A 27,797-nucleotide genomic window follows, 5' to 3' on the forward strand; every position below is an offset into this window, starting at 1 on the left:
GCCACCACTGCTCTCCATCACCAATTGCCTCCCACAGCTGTTGGGAGAGCAGCCAGCAGGACTGGAACTGCTAAGGAAACTGTACTAGGCTGGTTAGTGACTTTCATATTTGAAAAACAAAACTGATTTTATTTCCAGTTTGAATTTACCTGGCTTCATCTAGCCACCAGCTCTCAGTCAGCTTTTGTCAGCCAGATAATGGAGTCTTTTCCTCTTGGAGGTACTTGGAGAGCTCAAGACGCCTTTGTCATCTTCAACATCTTTACAGAGATGACCCAATTAGACCTGCTGAACAATGGATATGGGTCCAATGCCCTCATTCTTCTCCCGCTTCCACCTTCCTTAGCACCACTTCCCTGCCTGGTTTAGTGGGCAGGATGCCTCTAGTCTGGAGGCTGGGAGCTACTTCGTTTTCCAGAAACACTGGAGGAAAATGGCCACCAGGCCTGCCACTATGGCCAGCACAATAAAGGAGATGGCACCTGCCCACAGACTGGGCTGGTTCCCCTTGATGGGTTCCAGAGCCTCCGTGGGGATCATGTTGGTGAGGTTCAGCATGAAGCCCAGTGTCCATCCGATGTCTGTGTTTGCTGCCTGAGGTGAGAGAGCAAAGGAGATCACCCAAACCGGTACTGGTAGCTTTGGTGCAAGGGACTGATGGGCACCTCTCCCATGAGCTGTCCCAGCTGTGATTTCACACATGGACCTGGCTGAGGTGAACCTGATCGTGCCAGCAGCAGTTACACAGAGAGCTTTCCTGTCCCTCCTTCCCAAGGGCTAAGGGGCAGCTGGGCGTGGATGGCTGCTCTGGTCCAGATCTGCCTCTGTGACCTGCATGTGAATTTGGATCTGAGCTTTCCTCCTCCCCCGTGATCCTTCAGATTTGGTCATATTCTGGTTCAAATGGGTCATGGGGCCACCAGTACCTCTCATCTCAGTCAATTCTGCCCCAACAGCAGAGACCAAGGTGGCCAAATCCTGCTCTGCACTTTTCTGACCCACTTAAAATTAGCTTGCATTCACGCCAGAGTAAGTGAGAAACAAGCTGGCGTCAGAGGTTTGGGGGCAGGTAAGAAAGAGTGAAGCACTGCTAGGACTGCTGGGTAGCAGCCATGAGATGAGGACACATTTCTGGTGCTGGGGACTCCAGGGATGCTGCTCCTGAGCACGTCTTTGGGCCAGGGCAAGGATGTGGCCACAGCTGCCTGCCCGCTCCCGCTGCCCCACAGGGGGGCTTACCTGCTGGCTGAAGTGGATGCTGCTCCACGTGTGCTCGTTGAACTTGTAGCCATCAAGCAACAGTGTCAAACTGTAAATTGCCATGGAGCAGTATTTGTGTAGATACTCAGTCTTCTGTGGGAAGGTCTCCACCAGCTGTGTGGCCATCAGGGGACACAATGCAATAGGGAATGAAAGAGATGCTCAGAAACCCTCCCCAGCCCAGGAAGCCAGAGGACGTGTGCTTCCTGGGCAGAGATTTGGGACAGGAAAATCACAGGGCTTCTTGCTGCCCTTCACAGGGCTCTCACCTCCGACCAGTTCTTCTTGCAAAAGGTCTGGACCGTGGAGTTGACATGATTTAGAGATTGCTGGCTGGTCAGGTTCAGGAAGTGGAAGGTGTGGTAGAACCCAGCAAAGGCCTGGGGAATAAGGGGAAATGGTAAAAACTACATCTCCCTCACCCAAGAAAAAAGACCCAGAGCCCCCTCTTGCTTGGGGAGGGAGTCCTATTTAATTCCCAGGGCTCTGCACTCAGCACCCACTTGATGGTCTGCCAAAAAGTCTTGGAGCTGGTTGACAAGCCCTGAGGCTGCTGCTTCCACTCTGAGCTAGTTCCAGCTTGCTCCTTGGGACAAGATTCTCCTGTTTCCCTCAGGGAGGGCTGGGACATCGCAGGAGGCAGAAGCCACCTCCCAGCATAGGATAAGAGTCCTCATTGCAGATGGGATCAACTCTGAGGTCCTCTCTCACCACTCCTTCCCACAACTAGTGGCAGAGGAGACTCCCACCCTCCATCCTCCCCCACCATAGTCACAGGGATGGAGGCTCCTTACAAAGAACTGTCCCCTCACGGGCGGCTGATAAACCCCGTTGAACCCGCACGTCGTGTTGGCCCCACAACTGAAGTTGAAGAGTCTCTGGATGGCGGCGCTGCACGCTGCTGGGTCCCCTGTCCCCGTCACCGTGAGCGTCTGTGCACGGCTGGCTGTGCCTGGTGCATGCACGCAGGGACTGTCGTAGAGGTCTGCCGTGGTGATGTTCTCCTGGTATCCCTTGGGGTAGCAGGGATGCGATATCTGCTGGGCAGGCAGGCTGCCCTGGACAGAGCAGGAGCCGTTAACATCGCCCTGGCACTGAGGATGAGGAGGGAAAGGAGGGAAACAGCCCATAGGCAGCAGCACCTGTTCCCACAGCCAGAGGCAGGACCGCAGCAGGCTGGCTCCACCATCCCGTGGGCTCTCGCCCGCGGGGTGCAGGCACAGAATCGTGGGGACAAGCATGGCATGGCCACGCTGTGGTCACGGATCAGCTGCAGTGGTGGTCGCATGCCCGAGGCCCTGGGGGTTTGCACCCTGTGCTGAGTGGGGACCCGTTTTGTCCCCACTCTTCCTTCGCAGGCGCACCAGGCTCAAGGGAGAGCCAAGGCTGGGAAGCCGTGTAAGCAGGAGCAAAAAGGACACTGCCTTCTCTTTGCAACGTGCCCTGGATGTGGCCTTTTGCCCGTTCCCACCAGCATGAGCCGGCATTGAGCCCTCAGCCCACAACCAAGCTGTGGGCATGAGGGTCCCCTGTGCGACGGCAACACCACCCTTCACGTTCCCGTGCCCAGCACCTACTGCCGCAGACCGGTACATTCTGATTTCTGCCCATCAAACCAACTTAGCCATTGCCATACTGGTGCTAAAAAGTCTCACTGGGTCTTCCACAACCTCCCAGCAGCCAGCAGGTTCCCTCCTCCAGGGCTGGGTCCTTCCAGTTCCCCCTGTGAGCACGACTGAGCTGACGCAGCCCCTCCATCAGGACAGGGATGGAGACCTGGTGGGCAAGATGTCCCTGGGACGGGGGCCCCAGGCACCCACCGTCCTGGCCACGCCTGTGGTCAGGCACCTGCTTTGGGGTGTCCATCTCCATCTCGGCTCGGTCCTGCCCTCTGTTGTTAAACATACCCCAAAAGCACTATCTAGACCCTAGAAGTGAGGAGAAGCGGGATCCATCCTTTGCATGAGTAACCCGCCCATGGCTTTTGCTGGTCCTGCTGTTGGCCCCACCACTGAGCTGTGCTAGGGTGGTGATGCTACTGCCAGCCCGTGCCTCCCCACGGGGGTGGCCAACCTGCTCCCAAGGGCAGGGCGTGCTCTCTGCCGGCACGGAGAGCTTGTTGCTCCTGGCAGTCACTCTGTTCCCACTGCATCTTGCAGGCTCTGTCCCAGAAAGAACCAAAGATGCCACCCGCCTGCATGCTCCCCGAGCATCTCCGTCTCCCACAGCACTAGAGCGGTGTGCTGTGTCCAAGGTGAGACAGGAGGATGCTGCTTACTGGTGGAGCAGTGTGCAGGAGGTGTGTTGGGAATCCTCTGTCTGGGCAGAAATTGAGGAAGGGCGAGTGAATGGGGACAGAGAAGAACCCAAGGATGCAGCTGGGCTTGGGAAATAATGGAAAATATCATTACGTGTCAGCATCTGGGGAGAAGGGAGCCCTGGCAGGGAGCTACCATCATCTTCCACCCAAATTAGAGAATATTTTGATTCAGTGGATGAAATCTAAGCCTCTCCCAGGTGCTTCGATTCATGAAAGCTCGCAATTCCCTAACAGTTTTTCCAGAGGCCTGCTCAAAATTCCTGGAAGACATTTTATGAGGCAATGGGAAATGGTTGAGCAGATCCTGGTGACCAGTGGCCGTAGTACCTGGTGGAGAGCTGCCAGCAGCATCTTCAAGGCCTGCGTCTGCCCGTAGCAGAGGTAGCTGTGGGTGTAGAGCGAGTAGTTGGTGCCGTACAGCCTGAAGAAGACAGAGGTGTTCTTGTCCTCGATGGTGACGCCAGGCTGGAAGGTTATTTGTGTCGAGGCACCTCCAAGGTCCAGAGCTCCAAGAACTTCAGTGTCCCGTGGGTGTTCCCATTTCTCTGCAAAGGAGAACTGGCCCAATAAGACAGCAAGTGTTAGTCTGAACCGGAGGGAATCACAGTCCCTGTCCCTTCCCTCAAGGTTTTGAGGGCTCAGAGACCCTGAGGGACCTTTCACGTCCTGTCTCCCTGCTTAACCTCTTCCTACCTACATCCTCCTTGACCCACATAAACCTCCATGTAGCACTGGGATCCATCCCCTTGGCCTCTGCACATCAGCTGGGATCCAGAGATTTGAGGAGGGAAAGAGGAGCACTTTCATCTGGGGTCTGATACTGCTGCATCCCTGTGATACCAAAAGTGACCCATATGTAGAGGGAGAGCATAGGGCCAAGCTGAGCTGGACACAGAGACCTTTGATTCTGTTAGTCCCATCAGTGGGACTGAATGTGCAGTTCACAACCACAGGCTACATTCATTTGGGTGACTAGTGCTCTAAAACTAGAATTTTCTCTCCTCTGGGCATGAAGAAAGTTGGCTGTGGCTCAGACAGGTGTATGTACATTGCTGACCCCTCCTCTGCCCATTCCCCGAGCCCACACCTTGACGAGCGTCTCCAGCAGGTAGTTGACGGTGATCCAGCCGAAGGAGCCCTCCTCGTTCCCCGTGAGAACCTGAGCTCCGCGGAAGTCCACAGGGTACTCGGCGATGGCCTTGGAGACCTCAGCAAAGACCTGCTCGGCCTTGGTGCTGTTCTGCTCCCTGCCCGGGGAAGGAGGGGACTGTCACGCCGTGCAGGAGGCGATGGCTGGGAAGCTTTTGGAGCAGGCGGACAGCAAGAGACTGCTGCCTCATGCCAAGGAGCGGGGCTGCTTGGGCACTTGGCACATGCCCGTCCCTCGCTGCCCTGCCTGCGGGCCGCAAGCCACCAGATCCCGCAGCGTCTGCGCTGGGAGGCTCCCTGCAAACGCCGCCTGAGCTCTGCCTGAGCGTGCGGGAAGGTTCCTGCAAGGCTGCCAAAGGAGGTTCCTCAGCTCCGGGGCTGCTGCCAGCCTGGTGCTGCCGTGGGCTGGGGGGGTCCCCATGGGCGTGGAGAGGGGCTCTCTTGGACACCCCGTCAGACTGCAGGCGTGGATGCTCTGCCCATCGCCATGGCCTGCCCAGGAAGCAGCCCCCTGTGCCCCAGCCCCCGTGCCCCAGCCCCCGTGCCCCAGCCCCCCGTGCCCCAGCCCCCGTGCCCCAGCCCCCCGTGCCCCAGCCCCCTGTGCCCCAGCCCCCCGTGCCCCAGCCCCCCGTGCCCCAGCCCCCTGCACTGGCTGTGACACAGAAACGCATGGTGGGGAAGGGGTGGGAGGTTACCTCAGCAGCCGCATGCCCGCTGTGGCCCCCAGGTAGGTGGGGGTCTCCCGCTGCTGCTCCACCGGGATGATCGCCATGGCCTTGTCCAGGCAGGGCTTCAGGCTGGCTCCAGCCCCCGTGGCGTTGTCTGCGTAGCTGGAGATGCCAGGTCCTGCAAGAGGGCACCCCATGATGGAGTGAGCTCAGTGCCACCCAGGAGGGACAGGGCACCAGGGGACATATCTACCCAGAAAGTCCCCAGGGGGTTTTCCCATCCAGCCGTGCCCTTGCCAAGGGTGTCCCTGGAAGGGCAGTGCTCAGGGCTGGCTGCCACAGGCACAGCACGCTGCGGGAGCGGGCAGCAAGCTCCTGCTCTGGATGGAGGGGGAGGGCTGCGGTGTGTGTCTTGTGATGCTGAGCACATGCTTCACCCCAGGGAGGGCAAACTGCCCCTACGTGGCCAGCCAGTCCCACAGGACTTGGTTGACAAACAGAGCAGTTCCTTATTTCCCCAGGGAAGAGGCAGGCTCTCTTTGTCCTGCCCAGGTGGCCCATGTGCCCAGAGGCACGTGCAGAGGTGCCCTCTACACAACTTGTTTGACATCCTATTTTTAGATACTGGCACTGGATCTGAGCACCCAGCATGGTGCTGTCGTGGGTAGCGACAGGCTCTGGGGTGGAAATATCACTATTTACCTACAGCTTTGCACACCATTATTGCCATTAGCCCACGCAGCCTCTCTGTTACACTTTGCCCTCTGCCAGACCTTTGCAGTTAACCAGTAACTGCCACAGCACTGCTGCAGAGCCTGGATTTGAGGTCAAGATGAGCTCTGAGCCCTCTCGCCCCCTGCCCAGGCACCTCTGCCCTGGCCTGGTGGCCTTTGCCAGTCCCAGCCCAGCTCCATGCACCATTTATCTGACCCTACCTCCCCTCCTCAGCCTAATCCTTTCCTCCAGAGAGCCCAGTCCTTGTGCCAAAGCCCGACAGCAGCTTTGCAATAGGAATAAATGCCCCTGTGGGTATTTATAAACGCCCAATAAATAAATACCCTTTGGTGCATTCGCCGTTTATGACAGTTGGCATGAACCAGCCAACTTGCCCTGGCACTGTGGGACAGCCACCGTGGCAAGCACCAGGGCCAGCAGCCCCAGCAGCCCCCAGCTGAGCAGGGGCAGGGAAGAGGGATGGGCACGTCCCAGCACTCACCGGACACAGTGCATGCCTCCACCTGGGAGACGATGCCGGTGCCATTCGCCTTGTCCGCAGGCCACCGGTAGATGTAGAGAGCTGTGTGCGTGGAACCGGCGTCAAACACCAGACCGTACTGGAGGAGACAGAGAGGGCACAACATGTCAGAGGGTGCAGACCACCTTCACCTGCTGCAGAGCGGGCTGAGCTCCAGGAGACCCAGCAGAGCTCAGGGTGGGCGGGGGAACCTCAAGTGGCTGAACAAAGAGTGTCACCAGGACAGGGAAAGCCCTGTGGCACTGCAGTCACCAACTGTGTTGGGGACAAGGATCCACCACAAGCCCTTGGAGCTGGGGATGCTCTGCTGTGAAAAGGCTGTGTGTGCTGTAGGGCCAGTCACAGTGGCTGAACTCTGCCAGAGCCACCTGACAGGCCAGCCTGTGTGGGAATTTGTCCCCATCACGGTGACAAACAGCATAGCCTGTCTGAAACCTGGGGAAACTCCCGTACCAAGGGGTAGCCAGCACGCATGTGAGAGTGGGCAGCTGCACTCCTCCCATAGGCCCTACCTTGATGCTGGGAGGCAGAAACACAACCTTCACATCCACGACGCTCAGAATAAGGGCAATGATGCTGAAGACACAAGTGGCTGCCAGGAGACCTGCAACGGCCTTGGGTTTGTAGTCCATTCCTCCTCCAACCTGCAAGAACAGCCCCAACCCCCAGCTCACACCTCTGCATTTGCAAGGCCAGTTTGGAAATGCAAATCTCATGGATGGATATGGGACCTGCCAAGATGGGACTTTCCCCTTCCCTAACAAGGGCTTGAAGCCATCCTCTGGTGCATGGCTGCTCTTATGGGAGGCTCCTGGCAGTCTCGGGGCTGGGACACCCTCTCCTTCAGAGCATTCCCTCCCTGGGGGATTTTCAGCGTGGGTTTTTCAGCCCTGCCTTCTCAGCTGCAGCCCTTCAGGCCCCTCTCTGCATGCAGCCTGGACTCACCTCACCCCTCTGCCCTGCTCAAACTGCCAGCTGGGTGGCAGGTCAGCAACTCCCTTCCCAGCAGCAGCACTGGGGGAAGCATGGCAGTGGCTGGTGGGAATCCCAGACTGGGAGCAGGACCATGCCCTGGCAGGTTCCCAGCATGACCATCCCCTCCAGGGTGCAGAGCCACATCCCCCTGGCACCCATCTGCTGCCATTGTAACCTGCACCCTCGCAAAACTCATCCCACAAGATTTGGGACCATCGGGTCACATCTGTTGCCCAACAGGCCCAGAATGTCCCTGAGAAGGTCCTCTCTGCTTCAGACAGAGGAAAAACATCTGCAGGCATGTCTCCTGTCTGGTCCAGCTCTCAGCTCTTGGTGATGCCACAGCAGATAAGCAGACATGCAGGGACAGTGTCCTTGCCTGCAGGTGGTCCCCAAGCCTCTCCTGCAGCCCCAAGGGCAGGCAGACGGGCCGAGGCAGAAAGCTCCTGCTGATCTGGGCACACGCAGCCCCGTAGCCAGGCTGGCATGCTGGCAGCAATAACATGGCACGGGCAGGCGAGGCCAGCGGGGTGCAGAGGAGCCCTTGGGAACCAGAGCAGGTCCTGCCCCTCCCACTTGTCTGGTCAGAGCTCAGCTTCCAGCAGAATCAGCCCTGAGACATCAGTAAGAAATTGCAGGGGAGAATCAAAGCCAAAGGGTCTGGTGTCAGCACACAGCAGCTGCCATGTCCATGCGCTCAGCACCCCACAGCTGGTCCAGATGTGCTTTTCTAAATGCACAGCTCTCCCTCCTCCTCCTGTACCACCCTGCTCTGTGCCACTGGCCGCACAGGCAGCGCTCCATCCAGTGTCAGGCTGCAAGCCAGACTCCAGCCGAGTGGTGGATGTCCCAAGAGCCCTGGACACAGCCTAGAGAAGCAGTTTAATCCAACCAGTGCTTTGGGGTGGCACCTGGACGTTGTCACTTGGCTACGCAATCCTCCAGTGAGTGCATAAAACCACAGAAAAATTCCCTTGCCCTTTCTTCAGGCCAGGTCAGTGGCTTGAACAGGAGAGGAAAGACCTTTGGCAAGATCAAAGGAGATGCTGATTCCTGTTTCAGAATCAGTATCTGTGGTGACAAACTAGGGGAACCAATATCCTGCGTGACATGAGATGTATAAGGACGGATAGCAGCTGTTCTTCTGGCCCATGTCATGGGACACGGAACCACAGGAAACCCTTATCTAGACCTTATCCTACAGCCAGGAGCCCTTCCCTGCATGGTGGCTATGGCCAGAAGAGATCATATGGAAGCAGCTGATGAATCCCTATGTTGTCACATCTCCAGTCCTACCAGCCCTGCTGGAGTTCTCCCAGATATAACTGTGTTGTTGGGGTGTGATTCCCCTGCTCCAAGTAACAGAAATGGCAAAATTTCCCAGCCCAGCCCACATCCTGGAAAATTCTGTCTCTGTGCAATAGAAGGATAAGAAATGCTGATAAATTGCACTGTCCTGCATGCAGGAGCAAATGGGAAACGAGCTCCACTTGCTCTAGTTGGGGCTAATATCCCTTTTGACTGGGCAGGAGGCAACACCCAAAGGCAGCACAGAGCCAGCCAGGGCTGGGGAGGAGAGCGGGGAATGGGGAGGGTGCCCAGCAGGTGGAAAACAAGACGAGATGCATGTGAGAAGCTGATTGAAAGCCCAACCTTTCAGCAGCACCTCAGGGCTGACCAGCACCGATACCCACTACCATCCGTGGCAGGTTCAGTTCAGCAGCAGGGATGGGAAGGTGGTGGGATGTTTCCAGAGCTAGGGAAGAGGCACAGTGCTTCGAGGAGCAATGCCCATCTGTTTCAATGCGTGGGAAGTTCACAGCTATGCATTTGGGCCACCACGGCACTTGTTTGTGTGTGACTGGGCACACCGAAGTGCTGTACAAACACCCAGGGGATGTCCCTCACCTTGCAGCGTCCCAGCCCTCAGCATTCCGGAGGAAAGGCTCAGAGGCACCGCTGGAGCTAAACTGTCTGTTGCTCAGGAACATGGGAAGCAGACTTCCCCACTGTGCACACTTGGGATTTGAAAGTCAAAAGGGCTCTTAAGATGACAAGAAAGATGGTGAAAATGCACACCGGGAGCATCTTTGCCAGGCAGAGCGGTCCCCTGCCTCCCATCTCTCCCACCAGCACTGGGGCTCAGCAGTGTCCTCCATGCCTTGTCCATGTCCCTTCCATGCCCCACAGTGTCCTGTCCATGTCCCCTCCGTGCCCCTTTGCCCCCTGCACCATGAGCACCTCCTGCCACAAGCGGCTGCCCCAGCCCTCTCCCTCCTGCCCCTCCAGCCCACAGAGTCTGTGTATCCCCAGCACCCAGCTCCGCTGCTGGCCAGGGCGCAGCCAGGGCTGAGCCCCCCACCACCCTGCTGAGCAAAGCTCCCTCCAGGGACCCCCAGCCCCCTCCCCAGCCTGTGGCTCACCCACGCTGCTCCGTGGTGCTGCTCCCAGCACTGCCACGCTCGCCCTGGTGTCCGTTTGTGTCAGCTTGTACCTGGAGTGCGGAGCCCCAGTCCTGGGACAAAGGCTGCCCCGAGTCCCTGTACGGCCCTCCCCTTGGCCCGGGACCAGAACCTGCCCAGGAGAGCTTGTCCGGGAGGCAGCGGGGCTGGGGCTGGAGAGCCAACTTGAAATAGCAGCCCGTGTTAACCACTTCACTGCTGGAGGAGCGCCTGGGACACCTCCACCCATGGGGGTGGTGGGGGTGCCCGAGCTGCCCAGCAGGGGCTCAGTGTGGGGGCAGCTCCCCATGATGCTCATGAAGAGCCGTGCCTGCCCTTCTGCCCCTCGGGGAGCCAGCGAGCGGGCTGGCCCTGGGATGAAGGCAGCGACCGAGGTCTGGAAGCCCCACAGACATCCCTGCTGCCTAAACACACCGCAAGGTGAGGCATGAGCCAAGCCTGCCACCAGGCTCTGCCCTACCCCACACTGCCCCATTGCTGGCAGGGGGGTCCAGGACAGAAACAGGAGGGACCTAGCAGGTGGAGGCCTGTCCCCATGGCCAGGGACCTGTCCATAAAGCCATCCCCATGGGACCCATCCCCTTGGAACCCATCCCCTTGGGACCCATCCCCACAGCCAGGCATCCATCTGACTCCACAGCCAGGGTCCTGTCCTCACAGCCAGGGTCCCATCGCCCCAGGGTGGTGCAGGAAGAGGTGCAGGCAGGCTGGGGTGCTGCCCTGCTCCTGCCACTGGGCATCCCTGCTCCCATCGCTGGGCATCCCTGCTCCCGTGGCTGGGCATCCTTGCTCCCGCCACTGGGCATCCCTGCTCCCATTGCTAGGCATCCCTGCTCCTGCCGCTGGGCATCCCTGCTCCTGCCGCTGGGCATCCCTGCTCCCATCACTGGGTATCCCTGCTCCCGCCGCTGGCCATCCCTGCTCCCATCACTGGGCACCCCTGCTCCCGCCACTGCGCCGCAGGCAGCACCACGCTCCCGCCCCGGACATCCGAGGCCAGCACAGGCCTCACTTTCACTTTCTGTCACTCTGCTGGGCTGGGCGCAGGCAGAGCTGCGCAGGGCTGGCGCACCCACGCTGGAGGAAGGAGGGTGCTCCCAGCACAGGTATGTGGGTGGGTGAACACCGTGACCGTGGCCACCCTGTCCCTGGGGCCAGGCAGGAGGGAGCCTTTGCCCCTGGCTTTTCCCGGGATGGGAGCTGCCGGCAGACGAATGCCCAGGCTGAGTCCTGAGTCCCATGGGGCATGTTCATGGGCTCCACACCTGGCTGCTTCCATGTCCCAGGGGGTCGTTAAGGGAGTGCGTGGTTCCCAAGCTTCTGGGACAAGGGGACCCCAGGAAAAGCTGAAGAGACAGGGGAGGGGCAGGTGGGTTGGGGCTGCCTTTGCGAAGACCACCCATCCCCACAGCCTGGCGCGGGGATGCAGACACGGCTGTTCCGGGCAGTGGGCTGGAGCTCAGCGGCCGTGCTAGCAGTGCTGGGGGTGGCCGTCTTCTTCCTGGTCCTGACCCCGGTGAAGGATGCTGCCCTTCCTACAAGGAACAAAGTAGGTGCCCAGTGGGACCTGGGGGAGCTAGGGAATGATCACCAGCCCCTTTCCACCTCTCATCCTTCCATCAGCCCTGCCTTCCTCTCTGCTTGCAAGTCTTCCCATAAGCAGCCCAACTTTTCAGGGCTTAACCTAATCAAGGTAGCACTGGGCAGATCAGCCACCCTCCCGAAACCACAGTCCTGGCTCCTTGCTAAGGATGGGAGCGAAGAGCAGCCCTCCTCCTGGGACTGCTCTGTCTCCCACCTCAGACACCTCTTCTCTCTTTTCAGACGTCCATGTCAGCGGGTGGGTTTATATCTGTGCCTCCTGTTGCTTTCTGCTGGCTGGCTGTTAAAAAAATCGTCAGGGCTTGTGAGCTCTGCTACTCCCAAAGGTCTGGGAGCAGCTTTGGCAGCCTGAACTGGATGCCTCCCTGCTCTGCAAATGACCCTGCTGACCTGCACGTCTCCCCTTTCTGAGCTGTAACTCCCCTGAATGGCTAAATCAGGGCAGTTAGAGGTGGAGCAGAGCTGCTGGAGGGAAGTGGAGGTGCAAACCCCTGCTGCTTGCATTCGTGTGAGGGAAGTGAGAGCAGAGGCTGTCAGAAACCACAATGGCACTTGGTGCAGCCCCAAGATGTGTCCTCTCTGTCTCCTCCAGTACGGTCTGGTGTTTGATGCCGGTTCCACACACACAGCTCTCTACATCTACCGGTGGCCTGCGGACAAGGAGAATGGCACTGGCATCATCTCCCAGGTGGAGGTGTGCACTGTGTCCGGTGAGTGCTGGGACGTGCCTGTCCCTCTCTCCCAGCCTCCTGGATCGCTGTCCCAGACTCTGACAGCATTGTCAATGATCTGAGTCATTCAGCCTGTGCTGGGCTGAAGGGAGATGGGCTGGTGGGAGAACCAAAGTGTTAGGGGGGATAGTTTGCACCTTAGGGAGCCCTACAGTAATTGGGTGATCCAGAGGTGAGCAAGGAATTTGGCCCCCAGCTAGCACAGTATCTAGAGCCAGTCCAGTCTTGCAAGCCAGTGTGTGTGCATCAACTCACAGCTTGGGATGCTGGATGTGGAGAGTTTGCTCCTTCCCCCCATGCAACCACTTCCTTGGCTCTTCTTCCCACAACGCCTCTTCATAGCCTGTTTCATAACGTGCAGCCTCATGTTCCCACGGGGCCTCCTGAAAGATCTGCAGAAGTCACTAAACATAATGTGTTTCTGCGGATTTTATTGTATGTGGTTCCCAACTACTCTTTATGTCAGCAGTTTTCATTTGGCGTCTGTATGGCACCAAACACAGCAGCTTTTTGAGCTGTGACAGGGACAACTGGATATTGCCAAGAAATTCCAGAGAGCTCCCTGGGCCTGGGGAATGGAACACATGTCCCCTGGTGCCCTGTCCCTCCTGGGTGGCACTGAGCTCACTCCATCACGGGGTGCCCTCTTGCAGGACCTGGCATCTCCAGCTACGCAGACAACGCCACGGGGGCTGGAGCCAGCCTGAAGCCCTGCCTGGACAAGGCCATGGCGATCATCCCGGTGGAGCAGCAGCGGGAGACCCCCACCTACCTGGGGGCCACAGCGGGCATGCGGCTGCTGAGGTAACCTCCCACCCCTTCCCCACCATGCGTTTCTGTGTCACAGCCAGTGCAGGGGGCTGGGGCACGGGGGGCTGGGGCACGGGGGGCTGGGGCACAGGGGGCTGGGGCACGGGGGGCTGCTTCCTGGGCAGGCCATGGCGATGGGCAGAGCATCCACGCCTGCAGTCTGACGGGGTGTCCAAGAGAGCCCCTCTCCACGCCCATGGGGACCCCCCCAGCCCACGGCAGCACCAGGCTGGCAGCAGCCCCGGAGCTGAGGAACCTCCTTTGGCAGCCTTGCAGGAACCTTCCCGCACGCTCAGGCAGAGCTCAGGCGGCGTTTGCAGGGAGTCTCCCAGCGCAGACGCTGAGGGATCTGGTGGCTTGCGGCCCGCAGGCAGGGCAGCGAGGGACGGGCATGTGCCAAGTGCCCAAGCAGCCCCGCTCCTTGGCATGAGGCAGCAGCCTCTTGCTGTCCGCCTGCTCCAAAAGCTCCCCAGCCATCGCCTCCTGCACGGCGTGACAGTCCCCTCCTTCCCCGGGCAGGGAGCAGAACAGCACCAAGGCCGAGCAGGTCTTTGCTGAGGTCTCCAAGGCCATCGCCGAGTACCCTGTGGACTTCCGCGGAGCTCAGGTTCTCACGGGGAACGAGGAGGGCTCCTTCGGCTGGATCACCGTCAACTACCTGCTGGAGACGCTCGTCAAGGTGTGGGCTCGGGGAATGGGCAGAGGAGGGGTCAGCAATGTACATACACCTGTCTGAGCCACAGCCAACTTTCTTCATGCCCAGAGGAGAGAAAATTCTAGTTTTAGAGCACTAGTCACCCAAATGAATGTAGCCTGTGGTTGTGAACTGCACATTCAGTCCCACTGATGGGACTAACAGAATCAAAGGTCTCTGTGTCCAGCTCAGCTTGGCCCTATGCTCTCCCTCTACATATGGGTCACTTTTGGTATCACAGGGATGCAGCAGTATCAGACCCCAGATGAAAGTGCTCCTCTTTCCCTCCTCAAATCTCTGGATCCCAGCTGATGTGCAGAGGCCAAGGGGATGGATCCCAGTGCTACATGGAGGTTTATGTGGGTCAAGGAGGATGTAGGTAGGAAGAGGTTAAGCAGGGAGACAGGACGTGAAAGGTCCCTCAGGGTCTCTGAGCCCTCAAAACCTTGAGGGAAGGGACAGGGACTGTGATTCCCTCCGGTTCAGACTAACACTTGCTGTCTTATTGGGCCAGTTCTCCTTTGCAGAGAAATGGGAACACCCACGGGACACTGAAGTTCTTGGAGCTCTGGACCTTGGAGGTGCCTCGACACAAATAACCTTCCAGCCTGGCGTCACCATCGAGGACAAGAACACCTCTGTCTTCTTCAGGCTGTACGGCACCAACTACTCGCTCTACACCCACAGCTACCTCTGCTACGGGCAGACGCAGGCCTTGAAGATGCTGCTGGCAGCTCTCCACCAGGTACTACGGCCACTGGTCACCAGGATCTGCTCAACCATTTCCCATTGCCTCATAAAATGTCTTCCAGGAATTTTGAGCAGGCCTCTGGAAAAACTGTTAGGGAATTGCGAGCTTTCATGAATCGAAGCACCTGGGAGAGGCTTAGATTTCATCCACTGAATCAAAATATTCTCTAATTTGGGTGGAAGATGATGGTAGCTCCCTGCCAGGGCTCCCTTCTCCCCAGATGCTGACACGTAATGATATTTTCCATTATTTCCCAAGCCCAGCTGCATCCTTGGGTTCTTCTCTGTCCCCATTCACTCGCCCTTCCTCAATTTCTGCCCAGACAGAGGATTCCCAACACACCTCCTGCACACTGCTCCACCAGTAAGCAGCATCCTCCTGTCTCACCTTGGACACAGCACACCGCTCTAGTGCTGTGGGAGACGGAGATGCTCGGGGAGCATGCAGGCGGGTGGCATCTTTGGTTCTTTCTGGGACAGAGCCTGCAAGATGCAGTGGGAACAGAGTGACTGCCAGGAGCAACAAGCTCTCCGTGCCGGCAGAGAGCACGCCCTGCCCTTGGGAGCAGGTTGGCCACCCCCGTGGGGAGGCACGGGCTGGCAGTAGCATCACCACCCTAGCACAGCTCAGTGGTGGGGCCAACAGCAGGACCAGCAAAAGCCATGGGCGGGTTACTCATGCAAAGGATGGATCCCGCTTCTCCTCACTTCTAGGGTCTAGATAGTGCTTTTGGGGTATGTTTAACAACAGAGGGCAGGACCGAGCCGAGATGGAGATGGACACCCCAAAGCAGGTGCCTGACCACAGGCGTGGCCAGGACGGTGGGTGCCTGGGGCCCCCGTCCCAGGGACATCTTGCCCACCAGGTCTCCATCCCTGTCCTGATGGAGGGGCTGCGTCAGCTCAGTCGTGCTCACAGGGGGAACTGGAAGGACCCAGCCCTGGAGGAGGGAACCTGCTGGCTGCTGGGAGGTTGTGGAAGACCCAGTGAGACTTTTTAGCACCAGTATGGCAATGGCTAAGTTGGTTTGATGGGCAGAAATCAGAACGTACCGGTCTGCGGCAGTAGGTGCTGGGCACGGGAACGTGAAGGGTGGTGTTGCCGTCGCACAGGGGACCCTCATGCCCACAGCTTGGTTGTGGGCTGAGGGCTCAATGCCGGCTCATGCTGGTGGGAACGGGCAAAAGGCCACATCCAGGGCACGTTGCAAAGAGAAGGCAGTGTCCTTTTTGCTCCTGCTTACACGGCTTCCCAGCCTTGGCTCTCCCTTGAGCCTGGTGCGCCTGCGAAGGAAGAGTGGGGACAAAACGGGTCCCCACTCAGCACAGGGTGCAAACCCCCAGGGCCTCGGGCATGCGACCACCACTGCAGCTGATCCGTGACCACAGCGTGGCCATGCCATGCTTGTCCCCACGATTCTGTGCCTGCACCCCGCGGGCGAGAGCCCACGGGATGGTGGAGCCAGCCTGCTGCGGTCCTGCCTCTGGCTGTGGGAACAGGTGCTGCTGCCTATGGGCTGTTTCCCTCCTTTCCCTCCTCATCCTCAGTGCCAGGGCGATGTTAACGGCTCCTGCTCTGTCCAGGGCAGCCTGCCTGCCCAGCAGATATCGCATCCCTGCTACCCCAAGGGATACCAGGAGAACATCACCACGGCAGACCTCTACGACAGTCCCTGCGTGCATGCACCAGGCACAGCCAGCCGTGCACAGACGCTCACGGTGACGGGGACAGGGGACCCAGCAGCGTGCAGCGCCGCCATCCAGAGACTCTTCAACTTCAGTTGTGGGGCCAACACGACGTGCGGGTTCAACGGGGTTTATCAGCCGCCCGTGAGGGGACAGTTCTTTGTAAGTAGCCTCTGTCCCCGCAGCTGTGGTGTGGGTGTGGGGTTCTGGGGCACCAGAGGCTGGCCACAGCCTCAGGGAAACCACTGTAGAGGAAAGTCTGAATAGTGCCAGCCCTGTAAGCTGGGATGTGCCCGATGCACGGAGACACAGGGTGCTCGCCAGCATGCCAGGCAGACGCAGACCTCTGTTGTCACTGCACCGATCTCTTTTGGTGTGGGGAGCACAGGTCCCTCCCAGAGGGTCAGCAGGCACCACCCTGCGGTGCTGAGGCTTTAGGGACCCCTGCAGAGCACCAGGAGGGAGAGGCTGGGGGGTGGCAGTGTCCTGGATGTTTCACTGACTTGCTACCTTTGGTCTTAAACACCCACAGGCCTTTTCGGGACTTTATCACAACCTTCACTTTCTGAACCTCACTAGAGGGCAGTCCCTGAGCTCAGTCCAAGCCACCATCAGGCAATTCTGCACCAGCAGCTGGGAGAAGGTGAGATCCTGCACAGGCGATGCTAGCCCCTGCCCGTGTTTCTCCTGGCTGCTGGGCAGGCTGAGGGCTCATCCTCAGCACAGACCCCAGGACAGGGAAACAGAAGGGAGAGCCGCCCGCAGCCTCCCGGTTCCCCCTTGCTCCTCCAGCCCAGGCGCTTGCAGCTCTTTGCTCCCAGCTGCACCGTGAGGCTTTTCCCCGCAGCGTGGGTGCACCGAGCCCTGCTCCATGCTGGCAGCCCCCGCTGCTCTTCCACCTCTGCAGGTCCAGAAGGAGTTCCCTACTGAGAAGAGGGACCACCTCCGTGACACCTGCGCAGCCAGCTCCTACACCCTCACCCTCCTTGTGCAAGGCTACAGATTCAACCACACGACGTGGCTTAACATCCACTTCGTCCGGCAGGTAGGAGAGTGCCCAGCAGCTCCCAGTTTCCACACTTTGTGCTGCAAAATGGCTCACGCCCACCCTGCCCCTGCCCTGCCTGGATGGGGGAGCAGGGGACAACGAGGCAGCACGGTCCACTGCCTGCACCCAGGGCAGCTCTGGAGTTACCCTCACAGGCACCTGCTGGGACATCTGCCCTGGGCCATTCTCACTCCCCCCCAGCTGGTCTCACTAATGGGGTATCTGCAGCCCAATGTACAGATGTGGTGACTGCAGAGCAGGACCTGGGGGTGCAACAGCAAAGGTCTTCTTTAGTTCTCCAGCTTGCATGGTATTTCACAGCCTTTCACATCCCTCTTCCTCCTCTGTCTGCACAGGTAGCTAACATAGATGTGGGCTGGACTCTGGGCTACATGCTCAATCTCACCAACATGATTCCCTCAGAGATTCCCCAGAGAGTCACAGGGCTCAAGAGAAGCAACTGGACAGCAGCCACAGTTTTACTGGCCATCATGCTCATCCTCATCTTCTCCCTGCTCACAGTCATATGCTGCCAGAAAAACCCCTCTGGCTATGAGATGTTCTAGCAGCACTGGCTCCAGAGGCTGCCAAAGCCACTTAGTCCTGCTGCTGTGCTTGTGTGAGGCGCTGCAGACCAGGGAATTGTGCCCACGTGTCCAGGAGCTGTGAACTTGCAATGTGGAGCATCTGTGCCCTGGCCTGGTGAGCTGGAACTAGCACAGGCTTTAAAAAAATCCTTCCTGTAGCTGTGTGTTGTCTGTTTTTTCTTTCTGCTTGTTGCTGCTTGGAGATGCTATAGGAGGGAAGGCATGGCCATTGGGGGCAGGGGCTCAGCACTGGGGGCATGGGCACCACAGTGATGTGGGGCAGCTGGAGACGGTAGGTCAGGGAGAAGGGCTGTCCGGCAGCAACGGGCTCATGCCCGGGGCTGGTTCCAGCCTGCGGCACATGCCCCATGTGGGCAGATGTGTCCTGCACCATCCCAGGGTGAGGGTCTCCATTGCCCAGGGCCAGCACCCACCAGGGGGGCAGCGGTGTTGGGGCTATGGGGGGAAGCTGGTCCCATAGATGGGACTGAGAAGCCCTGTGAGGTGGGGGATGGCAGCAGCCCCCTACTTTCCTGCACAAGGTTCCTCTCCAGTCCAGCTACACCCCCTGTCTGTGCCTGGCAGACGTCTCAACCTCCCTTTCCAGTGCACAGGGTGATTGGGGAATGCTGCCAGAACATGTCAGGGGCAGCTCCCAGGGACCCCCTTACAGTTCTGGGGAGTCCCACTGGTAGCCAGTGGATGAGTGAGGTGAGACACCCTGGGCCTCAGAAGGAAAAGGTCTGTCCTGGTGCCCTGCTAGCTCCTCTCAGAGGTCTGGCAGACACTTCAGGGTCTCCAGCGGCATCTCCCATAGCACTGAGCAATGTTGACTCTCCCCTGAGGCACCATCGTCATCACCAGCCCTTACCTGGAGACGGAAGCAATAAAATTGTAACCGTTCAGGAGCAAAGTAGCAGGTATTTTCCCATCTGCTGCCCTTTACAATGTTTATTTGGATGACGAGAGCTGTGGGACACCTGCCTTTCTGCAGACACCAAAGGTCATCTTGCTGCTGGCAGGCAAATAACAAGATGAGTCATCCACAGGGCAGGTAACAAGTGATCAGAACCAAAGGCAAAGGCAAGGGCGTAGTCATGGGCAGGACTCAGCTCAGCCGTGTGCACAGGGTCAGGGCAGAACTTGCAGCTGCTGGAGTCTCAGCCTGACACCCACAGTGTCCAGGCCTTCTGCTGGTGGGACAATGTTGTTTCCAGGAAGACACCCAGGAACATCAGTCCCTTTGTCCCAGAAAGAAAGGAAGATGAGATGAGATGAGATGAGATGAGATGAGATGAGATGAGATGAGATGAGATATGAGATGGACCCCCTGGGGAGGCATGGACCATGTTTCTGATTTTGGATGCTCAGTTTTCCTTCTGTCTCCAAGACCATCAGGTAAGCCCAAACAACAAACCCTCAGGAGAGCCAGCTGGCATACCGCAGAGCCTTGCATGCCCTCATGCTGACAAACCTGGCAAGGACCTGCCTGGCTGTTGGCAACCATGGTCAGCACCCTGTCACCAAGTGCCTGCAGCTGTGCACTAGCCATCTGGCACTCGGGGACCTCTTCCATGGCCAAGCTGGCTCTCCATGGCCCCATGTGCCAGCTGGTGGATGGAGGCAATATGTGCAACAGGCATAGTGGTGTAAGGAGGCAGAGAGGCATGGCTGAGGCTTCTGTGGCACGTGCTCTGATCTCAGCAGGTCTCCACAGGAGCGGACCCCCCCTGAAAACCTCACATAGTGCCTGTCTGCATGTTGGGAGCCCATCCCGTGGGAGGCCAGACCTCAGTTCTTTGGTGCTGTAGAGGTTAACATGTTCATCAGCATCACTGAGCCAGCCTCAGGCTGCCAGTCCTGCAGGCAGAAGCACGGGGGACCCCAGCACAGCTGGCCCTCCAGCCATGATGCACACCTGCTGGGCTCCGAAAGGCAGCGAGGCTCCTACACCCACAAGAGCAGAAGCAGGGCAGCAAGCCCCAAGGCAAGGGTGAGGATGATGAAGGCGATGGCTGCAGCCCACAGGGAAGGAATGTGCCCCTTCACCCGCACCGGAGCCTCCACCGGAATCATGTTGGTGAGGTTCAGCATGTACCCCAGTGTCCAACCGATGTCAGCGCCCCCCGCCTGCCACGAGGAAAGAGGGGACAATGAGTTAGCCCTGCAGGAAAGCCACAATGACAACACAGGGCCACCTACTCCTGCACGGCCCAAATGGGGTGCACCAGCTGGCCCCACACCCAGTGCCATGCTGGAGTGTGGGGCAGGCAGGGCTTTCTGGACCGTGGCTCTCACAGCACCCAAACGCTGGAAGCTGGCTCTTTTCCTGCCCACAGACTGGTTTGCTGCCTACCTTCATCTGGAAGAAGATGTTCTTCCAGCTGGTCTCATTGAACTTGTAGGCATCGAGGAGGAGCGTGAGGATGTAGTTGGCATTGGCGCAGTATTTAGGCAGTCGCTCAGGATTCTCCTGGGGGTAGCTAGAAGACAGCTGGGGTGGGATATGTTTGGGGAGGAAGGGAAGTTATTTGCAGGCAATTTCTGTGCAGGGACAATGCCCTGACAACTGCTGCAGGTGGAGCAATGGCTCCTAAGTCACCAGCATCCAGAAAAAGACTTCTAGACCAGGCAGGTATTTTGGACCTGTCCACACAGGGCAGCTCCTTGAAGATTTACCCTCCACATGGAAAGAGAGATATACTGGAGCTTCTCCTGCCCCACATTCTCCCATCTCAATCTTTTTGTGCAAGGAGTTCCTGCTGTCTACTCCATGCTGGTCCTAGCACATCTCTTGGCCTTATCCATCCCCATTTGACTCACCTCCAGAGTGGTGCCAGCAGTTGGCTCTCCCCTCACCATCTTCCAGTGCTACAGACCCACCTCCATCCCCAGCTCCTGTGTGGGAGGGGAGATTCTGCTGCCTTCACCTGCCCTAGCTGCCCCTTTTCCAATGTGGCAAGGGCAAGGAGAACCCCCAGGGGTGGGCATGGGATGTCCTGACGCCCACAGATGGCTCAGGGATGGCTCTGCTGTGTAGGGCACACTCAGCAACCAGGCAGCCTTGCCCTGAAGGGGTCCCTGCTCCTTTTCCCCCACCCCAGCACTCCTTTGCTTGTGAAGCTTCCACACAGCTTCCCATCGTGAGGAACGTACGTCTTCCCAGCTTCTTCTGCAGAATTGCTCAATGGACTCCCTGACAGTGGCCAGCGACTGCCCCTCCGTCAGGTTGAGAAACTTGAAGTTATAGTAAAAAGCAGAGAAGGCCTGAAAGGCAAGCGGCAGAAACACTGTTGAGCTGCAGTGGGGAAACCCCCCAGAAAGCTGCCCCATCTCCCTTGAAGTGGTGGGGGGGCTTCCTTCTCCAGGTTTGTCCCCCCTTGTACAGTCCCAGGTGCCTGCTGGCTATGGCAGCACATGGAGCACAGGCAGAGCTTTGCCTGAAGGCTGCTGGCTAAGCTGGCTTGTGGGTTTTTTTTACGGAAAATTTGGGTTTTGACTAAGCACCTGTTTTATTAACATGGTCCCATTTGGAGAGCTGGCTGGAAAACCAGACTGCAGCAATCCCTGGTGGGGCAGTGGTAATTTGGGAGGTTCTTGCCCCCATGCTCCTGCGAGCAGGTGGCAGTGCCACAGAGCATGCAGGGACATCACAGCATCAGGGGGACATGCTCTGTCATGGGGGTGGGAGGGTGGGATTTGCCTTACAATGAACTGCCCTCGGACCAGGGGCTGGTAGATGCCGTCAAAGGTGCATTCCTGGCTCTGGCCACATGCCGAGAAGTTGAACAGCTTCTTGAGAGCAGCCAGGCACCTGCTGGCATTGCCCCTGCCCTCCAGGGTCACGTTCCTGTCACCCAGGGGCAGGCGTGGGTCGCTCTGGTTTGTGCAAGGGCTCGTGCAGAAGGAAGACAGCGAGAGAGTTTCATTGTAGTCTTTGGGGTAGCAAGGGTGATCGACTCGCGTGCTGGAGGGCGACTCCTGGGAATAGCAAAATTGCAGGCTGCAGCCTCCTCCAAACCCTCTTGGCACTCCCTGCAAAGCCACGGGCACAGACATCTCCCACCTCCTCCGCAGGGAAAGACCCTCCTTCTCATGAATCCTGGTCTTGTTGGCTGGCTGCAATCCCAGCCTGAGCTCAAAACTAATTCTTGCTCTGCTTTGTCTCACTCCCTCTCTGACAGGGGCAGACCAGTTTCAGGGACCCAGCACGTCTCTCCCCTTGCCAGGATCATGGTTTGGGGCATGCAAAGCCCTCTCCACCCCAGCTCTAGCTCTGTCTCTAGCTCCAGCCCCAGCTAGGGACACTGCCTTCCTGGCTGTGCAGCATGAGCCAACCCTTCTGGATCACCAAGGCCGCTTCTCCCGGCGAGGTGCAGCTCCATGAAGACCCTCTTTCCCTCTGACCTTCCAAAAAATGGCCTGAGAAAGATCTCTGGTTCACTTTTCTCAGGCCTGTGCAGTCACAGAGTAGTTGAGGTTTGGGAGGAACTATAGGGTCCCTGTGCCACCCTGTCCTTAAAGCTTGACCAACTAGATCGGGTTGCTCGGAGCCTTGTCCTGTCAAGTTCTGAGTATCTCCAAGGATAGTGACTCCACAGCATTTTTGGGTCCTATTCCAATATTTGATCATTCTTATTGGGAAAAACTTTTGCCCTGCATCTGGTTGGAAGCTCACGTGTTCCAGCTTGTGCCTGCTGTCTCTTGTCCTGCCACTTTGCACCTCTGAGAGGAGCCTGGCACTGCCTTTCCTACACTCTGTGCAAGGCAGTTGTGTACAGCCAGAATATTTCTCCAGAGCTGCAACTGTAGAGGAATTATAGAGGAATGAAGGCAGGCTACTTAACATTGATCACGTACAGCTGTGGGCTGGCTTCAGGGGCGGTGGGTTGGCTGGTGTGGATGATGTGCAGCTGTGGCTGGTTCCTGCTAAGGAGTTAAATAGCTCTAAGGGGGATGGAAGAAGAGCAGCAGATGAAGAAAGACCTGAAAGAAGCAGAGGAAGGACAGAGAGAGTGCCCTGGATGTAGGAGAGACAAGGAGAAGGGTGGGCTGGCCTGGCCTGGCCTGAGAGGATGAAGAAACAGCATGGACAGCAGATGAACTTTTGAAACCTTGTGGGGCATTGGTGGCTGTGCTGGGGCCAGGCATGGGAACTGTTTATGGAAGTGACCTGGGATGGGGTGGTAAAAGCCTTGTTGCAGCCGGCTAGTTTTGAGAGTGCTACAACAAGCTACCTCTTCTGATGCTTCCCATGCTCTTCTCCACAGCTGCCCACCTATGCTCCAAGGAGTCTGTGCCTGCTCTCAGTTCCTGTTGATGCCTCTCTGGAAGAGTGTTGCCTGGTTTTATTTTATGTACCCAATTACCCCCCCAGTTCCCCTCTCACCACAATTAATTCCTTTGCCAGTCGCTTCAGCATCTCATGCTGCCCATAGCAGAGGTAGCTGTGTGTGTAGATGTTGTAGTTATAGCCATACAGTGTGAACTTGGAGGCTTCGTTCCAGTTTATCATGGAACCTTGGGGCATAAAGCTGATTTGAGTGGATGCTCCTCCAAGATCCAGTGCCCCAAAAATGCTGGCTGCCTCTGGATGAACCCACGTGTGTGCTTTGGGGGAGTACTGCCAAGATGAGACAGGAGAGGAACAGGAGTATTACATGGCTGGGCTTACTTGCCCTGAGCAAAATTCTCAGTCCATTGAAGTCAACAGTGCTTTGTTGCTAAATTCAATGGTATTCAGTTCAATTATTTCCATAGGTAAGGCCCCGCTGCCTTCCCTGCCCAACCAGCCTGGCTGTTTATCAGGGCCAGGAAGAACAGAGATTGAACCATCTCATGGTCAGGATGCACCAATGTGCTGTGAGCTCATGTGGCTCTGAGCGACTGGTTCCCCAGCCCAAAGTGCTGGTGGGGACCTGGTGTGGAGGGGCTGCCCTTCCTGAAGAGCAGGTTGCAGAGATGCTGGTGCAAGGGGAAGGACAGAAATCCTCCGACAGCCTGCACAGGAGCCCGGCAGTGACAGCATCGCTCTGAGCTGCAGCAGAGCTGGGATAGAGGGTGGCAGGAAAAAGGTTTGGTTCCAGCTTCCTTCAGATTGGCACATTGAACCAAAACTGGAGTCTCCCAGTGCCGCAGAGAGACAAAGCCCAGCAGGAGCAAACGGTCCCCACTGGGCTGCACAGCTGACCTGGTTGTCCCAAGAGACCCGGTGTCCGTGTGGTGCGGAGATGTGCCCTCAGCTCTTAACAGATACACCCTCATTCCTGATTTCTCCCTCCTCTTACACTGTAGGCAAGCCAGAGGGTAACCGGCTGCTTCCCCTACATCATCCTCTAAAGCTGTTCACCTTCCCTTCTGCGCTAAGCAAGCTTTATAGCAAAAAGAAAAACCCTATTAGCAAAGCAGGAGTGGGTGTTTCATTCTTCTCCCACCTTAGTGAAGGAGTCCAGCAGGTAGTTGATGGTGATCCAGCCATAAGCCCCCTCCTCCTCTCCTGTAAGGATTCGAGCCCCTTTGAAAGCCATGGGGTACTCTCGCATGGTTTTAGCAACTTCGGCCAGGACTTGATCTGCCGCTGAGCTATTCTGTTCCCTAAGAAGGGCTCAAAGGTCAGGACACACACGCAGTTTCACCAATACTACCCAGGAAACCCAAGGAAATGGTCTGGTTCTTTACCAGTTCCTCATACTCCAGTATTTTGCACCAAGCCGTTTGTGTGAAATTATGTTTCCTGCTACATAACTTGTCAAAGCTGCTTGTACAGCGTAAATCCCAGCTGCCTAGACTTGGCATCACAAATCCAGGAGCAGCAGCAATCGCTTCCCTCCAGTGCAGCTTGATCCCAGTCACACAGCGGTTTGCCAGGCTGCCCTTCCCTACCTAAGTGTCCCATGGTGCTGGAGGCCAGAGGGCATCGTGCTACCGACCCCAGGTTTCAACATCACTCCCTGACTGCACCGAAGCCAGGGCTAGTTGCTGAGCTCCAGTAGGTCTTTCAGGAAGGTGCCAGCCTGGTTTCAGACCTGAGTGGGGAAGACGTCCTGGGGCTGCTGGCATGTGCTGGCTCTCTGAAGCAAGTAACCTTCAGGCTATGACCTGGGAACGGGTCTGATTGCCAGGGCACAGAAATAATGTTAGATATCTGTAACCATAAAACCAAGAACCGTGAAATGAAGGCTGACATTTGAAGAGAGCTAATACAGGCTGGTGAAGGGTAAGGGCAGGTCCCACAGCACTTCATTGCCTCTTACCTCTGCCCCACTGCCTGCCCACCCACCCATCCATCTGGGCAGAAGTCTCATCCCCTGCCAGCATTTCAACTCCCTCATGTTTAAGGAATAATGAAGAGCAAAAAAAGGAGTTCTGAGAAGCATTTCTTGCTTGGAACTGGGCATGCAGCACCATCCTGGAGTGCAGGGTCCCAGGGTACCAACAGACACATCTGAGCAGCCTCTCTGCCCCAGGGCCAACTGCTCAGGGGAGCTCAGCCACCCATGTGTCCCCACCAGGCTGCCTTCTCCCTGCTTCTCCCCCTGTCACTTGCTTACGGCAGCATGGGAGCTGGGAGCTCTTGGCAGGCTGGCCCCGTGCAGGACACGTGTGGCTGCTTGCAGCTCAGTCACTGCTGTTACTCCCGCATCCCACAGCAATACCTCAGTAGCCTCATGCCGGCTGTTGCTCCGAGATAAGCTGGGACATCCCTCTGTTTTGCAGCAGGAACAACCTTCAGGGCTTTATCCAGGCATTCTCTTAGGGAATCACCAGCTTTTGGGGGATCATTGGCATAGCTTGATATGCCTTGCCCTGGAAGAGAGTCAGGCTGGGGCAGGGATGTGGGAGCAAGAGGGCACAGAGCAGTGTGGTCTGTCACCTCTTAGCAATAAAGGATGCTTTTCCAAGGTCCCCTGAGACCTGACTGGCCCATGCTTATGTTCCTTTCCTACAGCTTCCCCATGTCTCCCACACTTTCAGCAGCATCCCCAGCATTATGGGTGAGACCTTCCCCAGCCAGGACAGCAGCCTGGGCAGCTGTGGGCAATCCAAGGTGGAGGAATGAAAATCAAGAGCAACACCAAGCTGCTTCTGTCCCACCAAGCGTGTGGGCACTCCATGGTGCTGAGGGCCCTCCAACCATGAGCGTAGCCAGTGGGGAGTTAAGGACCACCCTGCCTGTAGCCAGGGCCCCCCACCGTGCTGGCAGTGACATCCCAATGGACAGAGCTGCCCAGTGTCAGCAGGCCAACATGAGGAAGGGCCAGGTCATCCCACACACAACATGAACATGCAGGGCAGCACCGAGCCCATGGCAGGGGGATACTGACCCTGGATGTCACAGGACAAGGTCTGGCTGACCACACCGGTGTTGTTCTCCTTGTCTGAATCCCACTCATAGACAAACAGAGAGGTGTGGGATGAGCCTGCATCAAACACCATCCCATACTGGAAGGAAAAACCAAGACATCACACTGGCAGGAGGAGCATCAGCCTTCCCCTTGCCCCATCATGTCCCTGCCAGGACGCTGGGGCCAGAGGATGCCCCAAAACCCATCTCTCTCAGGCACAGCTATCTGTACCGTGGCAGAGCAGAGTGGTGACAGTGTGTGGCCTCAGCATGGGCATTTCTCATGGCAACTGAGGGACTTCATTCCCTTGCCTGAGGTCTGTGCAGCAACGCCAGCTCACACAAACATTTCCTTCATTGTTTCCTCATGCTTTTTCATTTTCTTTCTTGGTTACATGCATTTTGTGTCTACGCTGGCCCCACCTTGGGGCCAGCAACTCTCCCATCTCCAGTGCTCTCTGCTACCCCCTTGGCTGCACACCAGCCCCACTCCAGGAGGACCCAGCCATGTGGCTCTCCCCCGTAAAGCCCTCCATCTCCCCCTAAAACTGTGTCAACCCTCTTCCAGCAGCCAGGGTGGGATGCCAAGCTGCAAGCGAGGGACATGGAGGACCAACGATGCCTGTGCTGTTTAGGACAAGCTGGTGGGAACTGACACGAGCAAAAGCCACATGGAGGTGTATTGCCCTGTGGTGTGGTGCCCTGGGAGGGCAGAGGGAGTGGGGCAGGGCTTTGCTCTACTGATCTGCTAGATAATCTCCTTGAAACATGTCAAGCACATAGCATGGTGGCTAGTTTCAGAGGAGGCTTCCCCCAATGACTCTGGTGTGGCCAGGTTGTATTTCTCCTGCCTGCATCTTGGGATGGGAAGAAAACACCCACCCAGCTCATACGAGGCAGTTCCTACTGACCCCCCTTCACCTCCTAACTCTGGAGGTAAGCTGTTGTCACTGAGCACCTGCCCAAGGTGGCCTGTCTCTGCAGTGGTCCTCAGGCATCTTCTTTGGGGCTCACCTTGACTGTGGGTGGCAGGGTGACATCTTCAATCTTCACCAGGCTGAGAACAAGGGCAATGATGGAAAGTGCGACCAGTGCCCCGATGATGGCGTTGGTGAAGTGCTTCTTGTTAGTGAACATTGTGGTGAAGGCTCCTGCAAACCCAAACACAGGAGAAAGGTGGTTGGACATGGCCAGCTGGGAACAACGCTAGTCAGTGAGAGCTGCCAGGAGATCAGCTCTGAAAGCTGTCCCAGGCTGACACTATCTCAAGCTGAATAACTCAGAAATCCTGGTGGATTTCCCTGGGAAAAGCAATATTAGGATAAAATGGGGGGGGGGGGGGGGGGGGGGGGGGGGCGGGGGCTGGAGAAAAGAGGGGTTGGCTGCCCAGCAGCCTGACACAGCCTTGATGGGATCACAACATCAAGGTGATCCCTCCAGGTCCTGCACCCACTCC

The 27,797-nt window shown here is 57.5% G+C and overlaps 3 protein-coding genes across 7 annotated transcripts; 1 reads left to right on the forward strand and 2 right to left on the reverse strand.

Annotated features, from left to right (window-relative positions):
• Window positions 1-93: 93 nt before the first annotated feature.
• Window positions 94-12,177, reverse strand: ENTPD8 (ectonucleoside triphosphate diphosphohydrolase 8). Of its 3 annotated transcripts, none has more exons than XM_055720471.1 (10): window positions 11,888-12,177; window positions 7,165-7,296; window positions 6,614-6,731; window positions 5,425-5,575; window positions 4,668-4,827; window positions 3,908-4,138; window positions 2,055-2,318; window positions 1,530-1,640; window positions 1,240-1,374; window positions 94-594 (listed from the first exon to the last, which is right to left on the reverse strand). In XM_055720471.1, exons 2-10 carry the CDS (start codon window positions 7,282-7,284, stop codon window positions 403-405), a joined length of 1,482 nt encoding a protein of 493 aa, XP_055576446.1. In that variant the 5' UTR covers window positions 7,285-7,296; window positions 11,888-12,177; the 3' UTR covers window positions 94-402. The 3 variants fall into 3 exon arrangements, with proteins under 3 accessions (XP_055576446.1, XP_055576445.1, XP_055576449.1); XM_055720470.1 differs by lacking the exon at window positions 11,888-12,177 and adding an exon at window positions 10,055-10,472; XM_055720474.1 differs by lacking the exon at window positions 11,888-12,177 and adding an exon at window positions 10,051-10,177.
• On the forward strand, window positions 11,011-23,435 carry LOC114016622 (ectonucleoside triphosphate diphosphohydrolase 8-like). 3 transcript variants are annotated; one of them, XM_055720477.1, is made up of 10 exons: window positions 11,011-11,195; window positions 11,501-11,638; window positions 12,284-12,401; window positions 13,076-13,226; window positions 13,752-13,911; window positions 14,441-14,671; window positions 16,261-16,524; window positions 16,895-17,005; window positions 17,270-17,407; window positions 17,767-18,155. In XM_055720477.1, the coding sequence occupies exons 2-10, from the start codon at window positions 11,513-11,515 to the stop codon at window positions 17,974-17,976; spliced, it is 1,509 nt and encodes a 502-aa protein (XP_055576452.1). In that variant the 5' UTR covers window positions 11,011-11,195; window positions 11,501-11,512; the 3' UTR covers window positions 17,977-18,155. The 3 variants fall into 3 exon arrangements, with proteins under 3 accessions (XP_055576452.1, XP_055576450.1, XP_055576451.1); XM_055720475.1 differs by lacking the exon at window positions 17,767-18,155 and adding an exon at window positions 23,268-23,435 and having other exon boundaries at window positions 11,103-11,195; XM_055720476.1 differs by lacking the exon at window positions 16,261-16,524 and having other exon boundaries at window positions 11,103-11,195.
• Window positions 18,241-27,563, reverse strand: LOC102048208 (ectonucleoside triphosphate diphosphohydrolase 8-like). Its single transcript, XM_005442117.3, has 9 exons — window positions 27,356-27,563; window positions 26,322-26,439; window positions 25,653-25,803; window positions 24,432-24,591; window positions 23,387-23,620; window positions 21,706-21,978; window positions 21,154-21,264; window positions 20,354-20,491; window positions 18,241-20,127 (listed from the first exon to the last, which is right to left on the reverse strand). Exons 1-9 carry the CDS (start codon window positions 27,527-27,529, stop codon window positions 19,945-19,947), a joined length of 1,542 nt encoding a protein of 513 aa, XP_005442174.2. The 5' UTR covers window positions 27,530-27,563; the 3' UTR covers window positions 18,241-19,944.
• Between the last annotated feature and the right edge of the window lie 234 nt (window positions 27,564-27,797).

The sequence above is a fragment of the Falco cherrug genome, chromosome 9 (genome assembly GCF_023634085.1).
Source record: "Falco cherrug isolate bFalChe1 chromosome 9, bFalChe1.pri, whole genome shotgun sequence".
NCBI classification, from domain to species: domain Eukaryota; kingdom Metazoa; phylum Chordata; class Aves; order Falconiformes; family Falconidae; genus Falco; species Falco cherrug.

Bases quoted from the DNA above. Each gene is read 5' to 3' on its own strand.
- ENTPD8 (XM_055720470.1), bottom strand. From the start codon at position 10,387: ATGAGCATCATGGGGAGCTGCCCCCACACTGAGCCCCTGCTGGGCAGC. The intron at 1,641-2,054 runs GTAAGGAGCCTC...CTTATTCCCCAG, and splicing joins CCGTGAGGGGACAGTTCTTT to GCCTTTGCTGGGTTCTACCA. The intron at 1,375-1,529 runs GTGAGAGCCCTG...ATGGCCACACAG, and splicing joins GCAAGAAGAACTGGTCGGAG to CTGGTGGAGACCTTCCCACA.
- LOC114016622 (XM_055720477.1), top strand. From the start codon at position 11,513: ATGCAGACACGGCTGTTCCGGGCAGTGGGCTGGAGCTCAGCGGCCGTG. The intron at 12,402-13,075 runs GTGAGTGCTGGG...GCCCTCTTGCAG, and splicing joins GGAGGTGTGCACTGTGTCCG to GACCTGGCATCTCCAGCTAC. The intron at 13,227-13,751 runs GTAACCTCCCAC...TTCCCCGGGCAG, and splicing joins GCGGGCATGCGGCTGCTGAG to GGAGCAGAACAGCACCAAGG.
- LOC102048208 (XM_005442117.3), bottom strand. From the start codon at position 27,529: ATGTCCAACCACCTTTCTCCTGTGTTTGGGTTTGCAGGAGCCTTCACC. The intron at 23,621-24,431 runs GTGGGAGAAGAA...TCATCTTGGCAG, and splicing joins TGCTGGACTCCTTCACTAAG to TACTCCCCCAAAGCACACAC. The intron at 21,265-21,705 runs GTAAGGCAAATC...CTTGCCTTTCAG, and splicing joins TGGTCCGAGGGCAGTTCATT to GCCTTCTCTGCTTTTTACTA.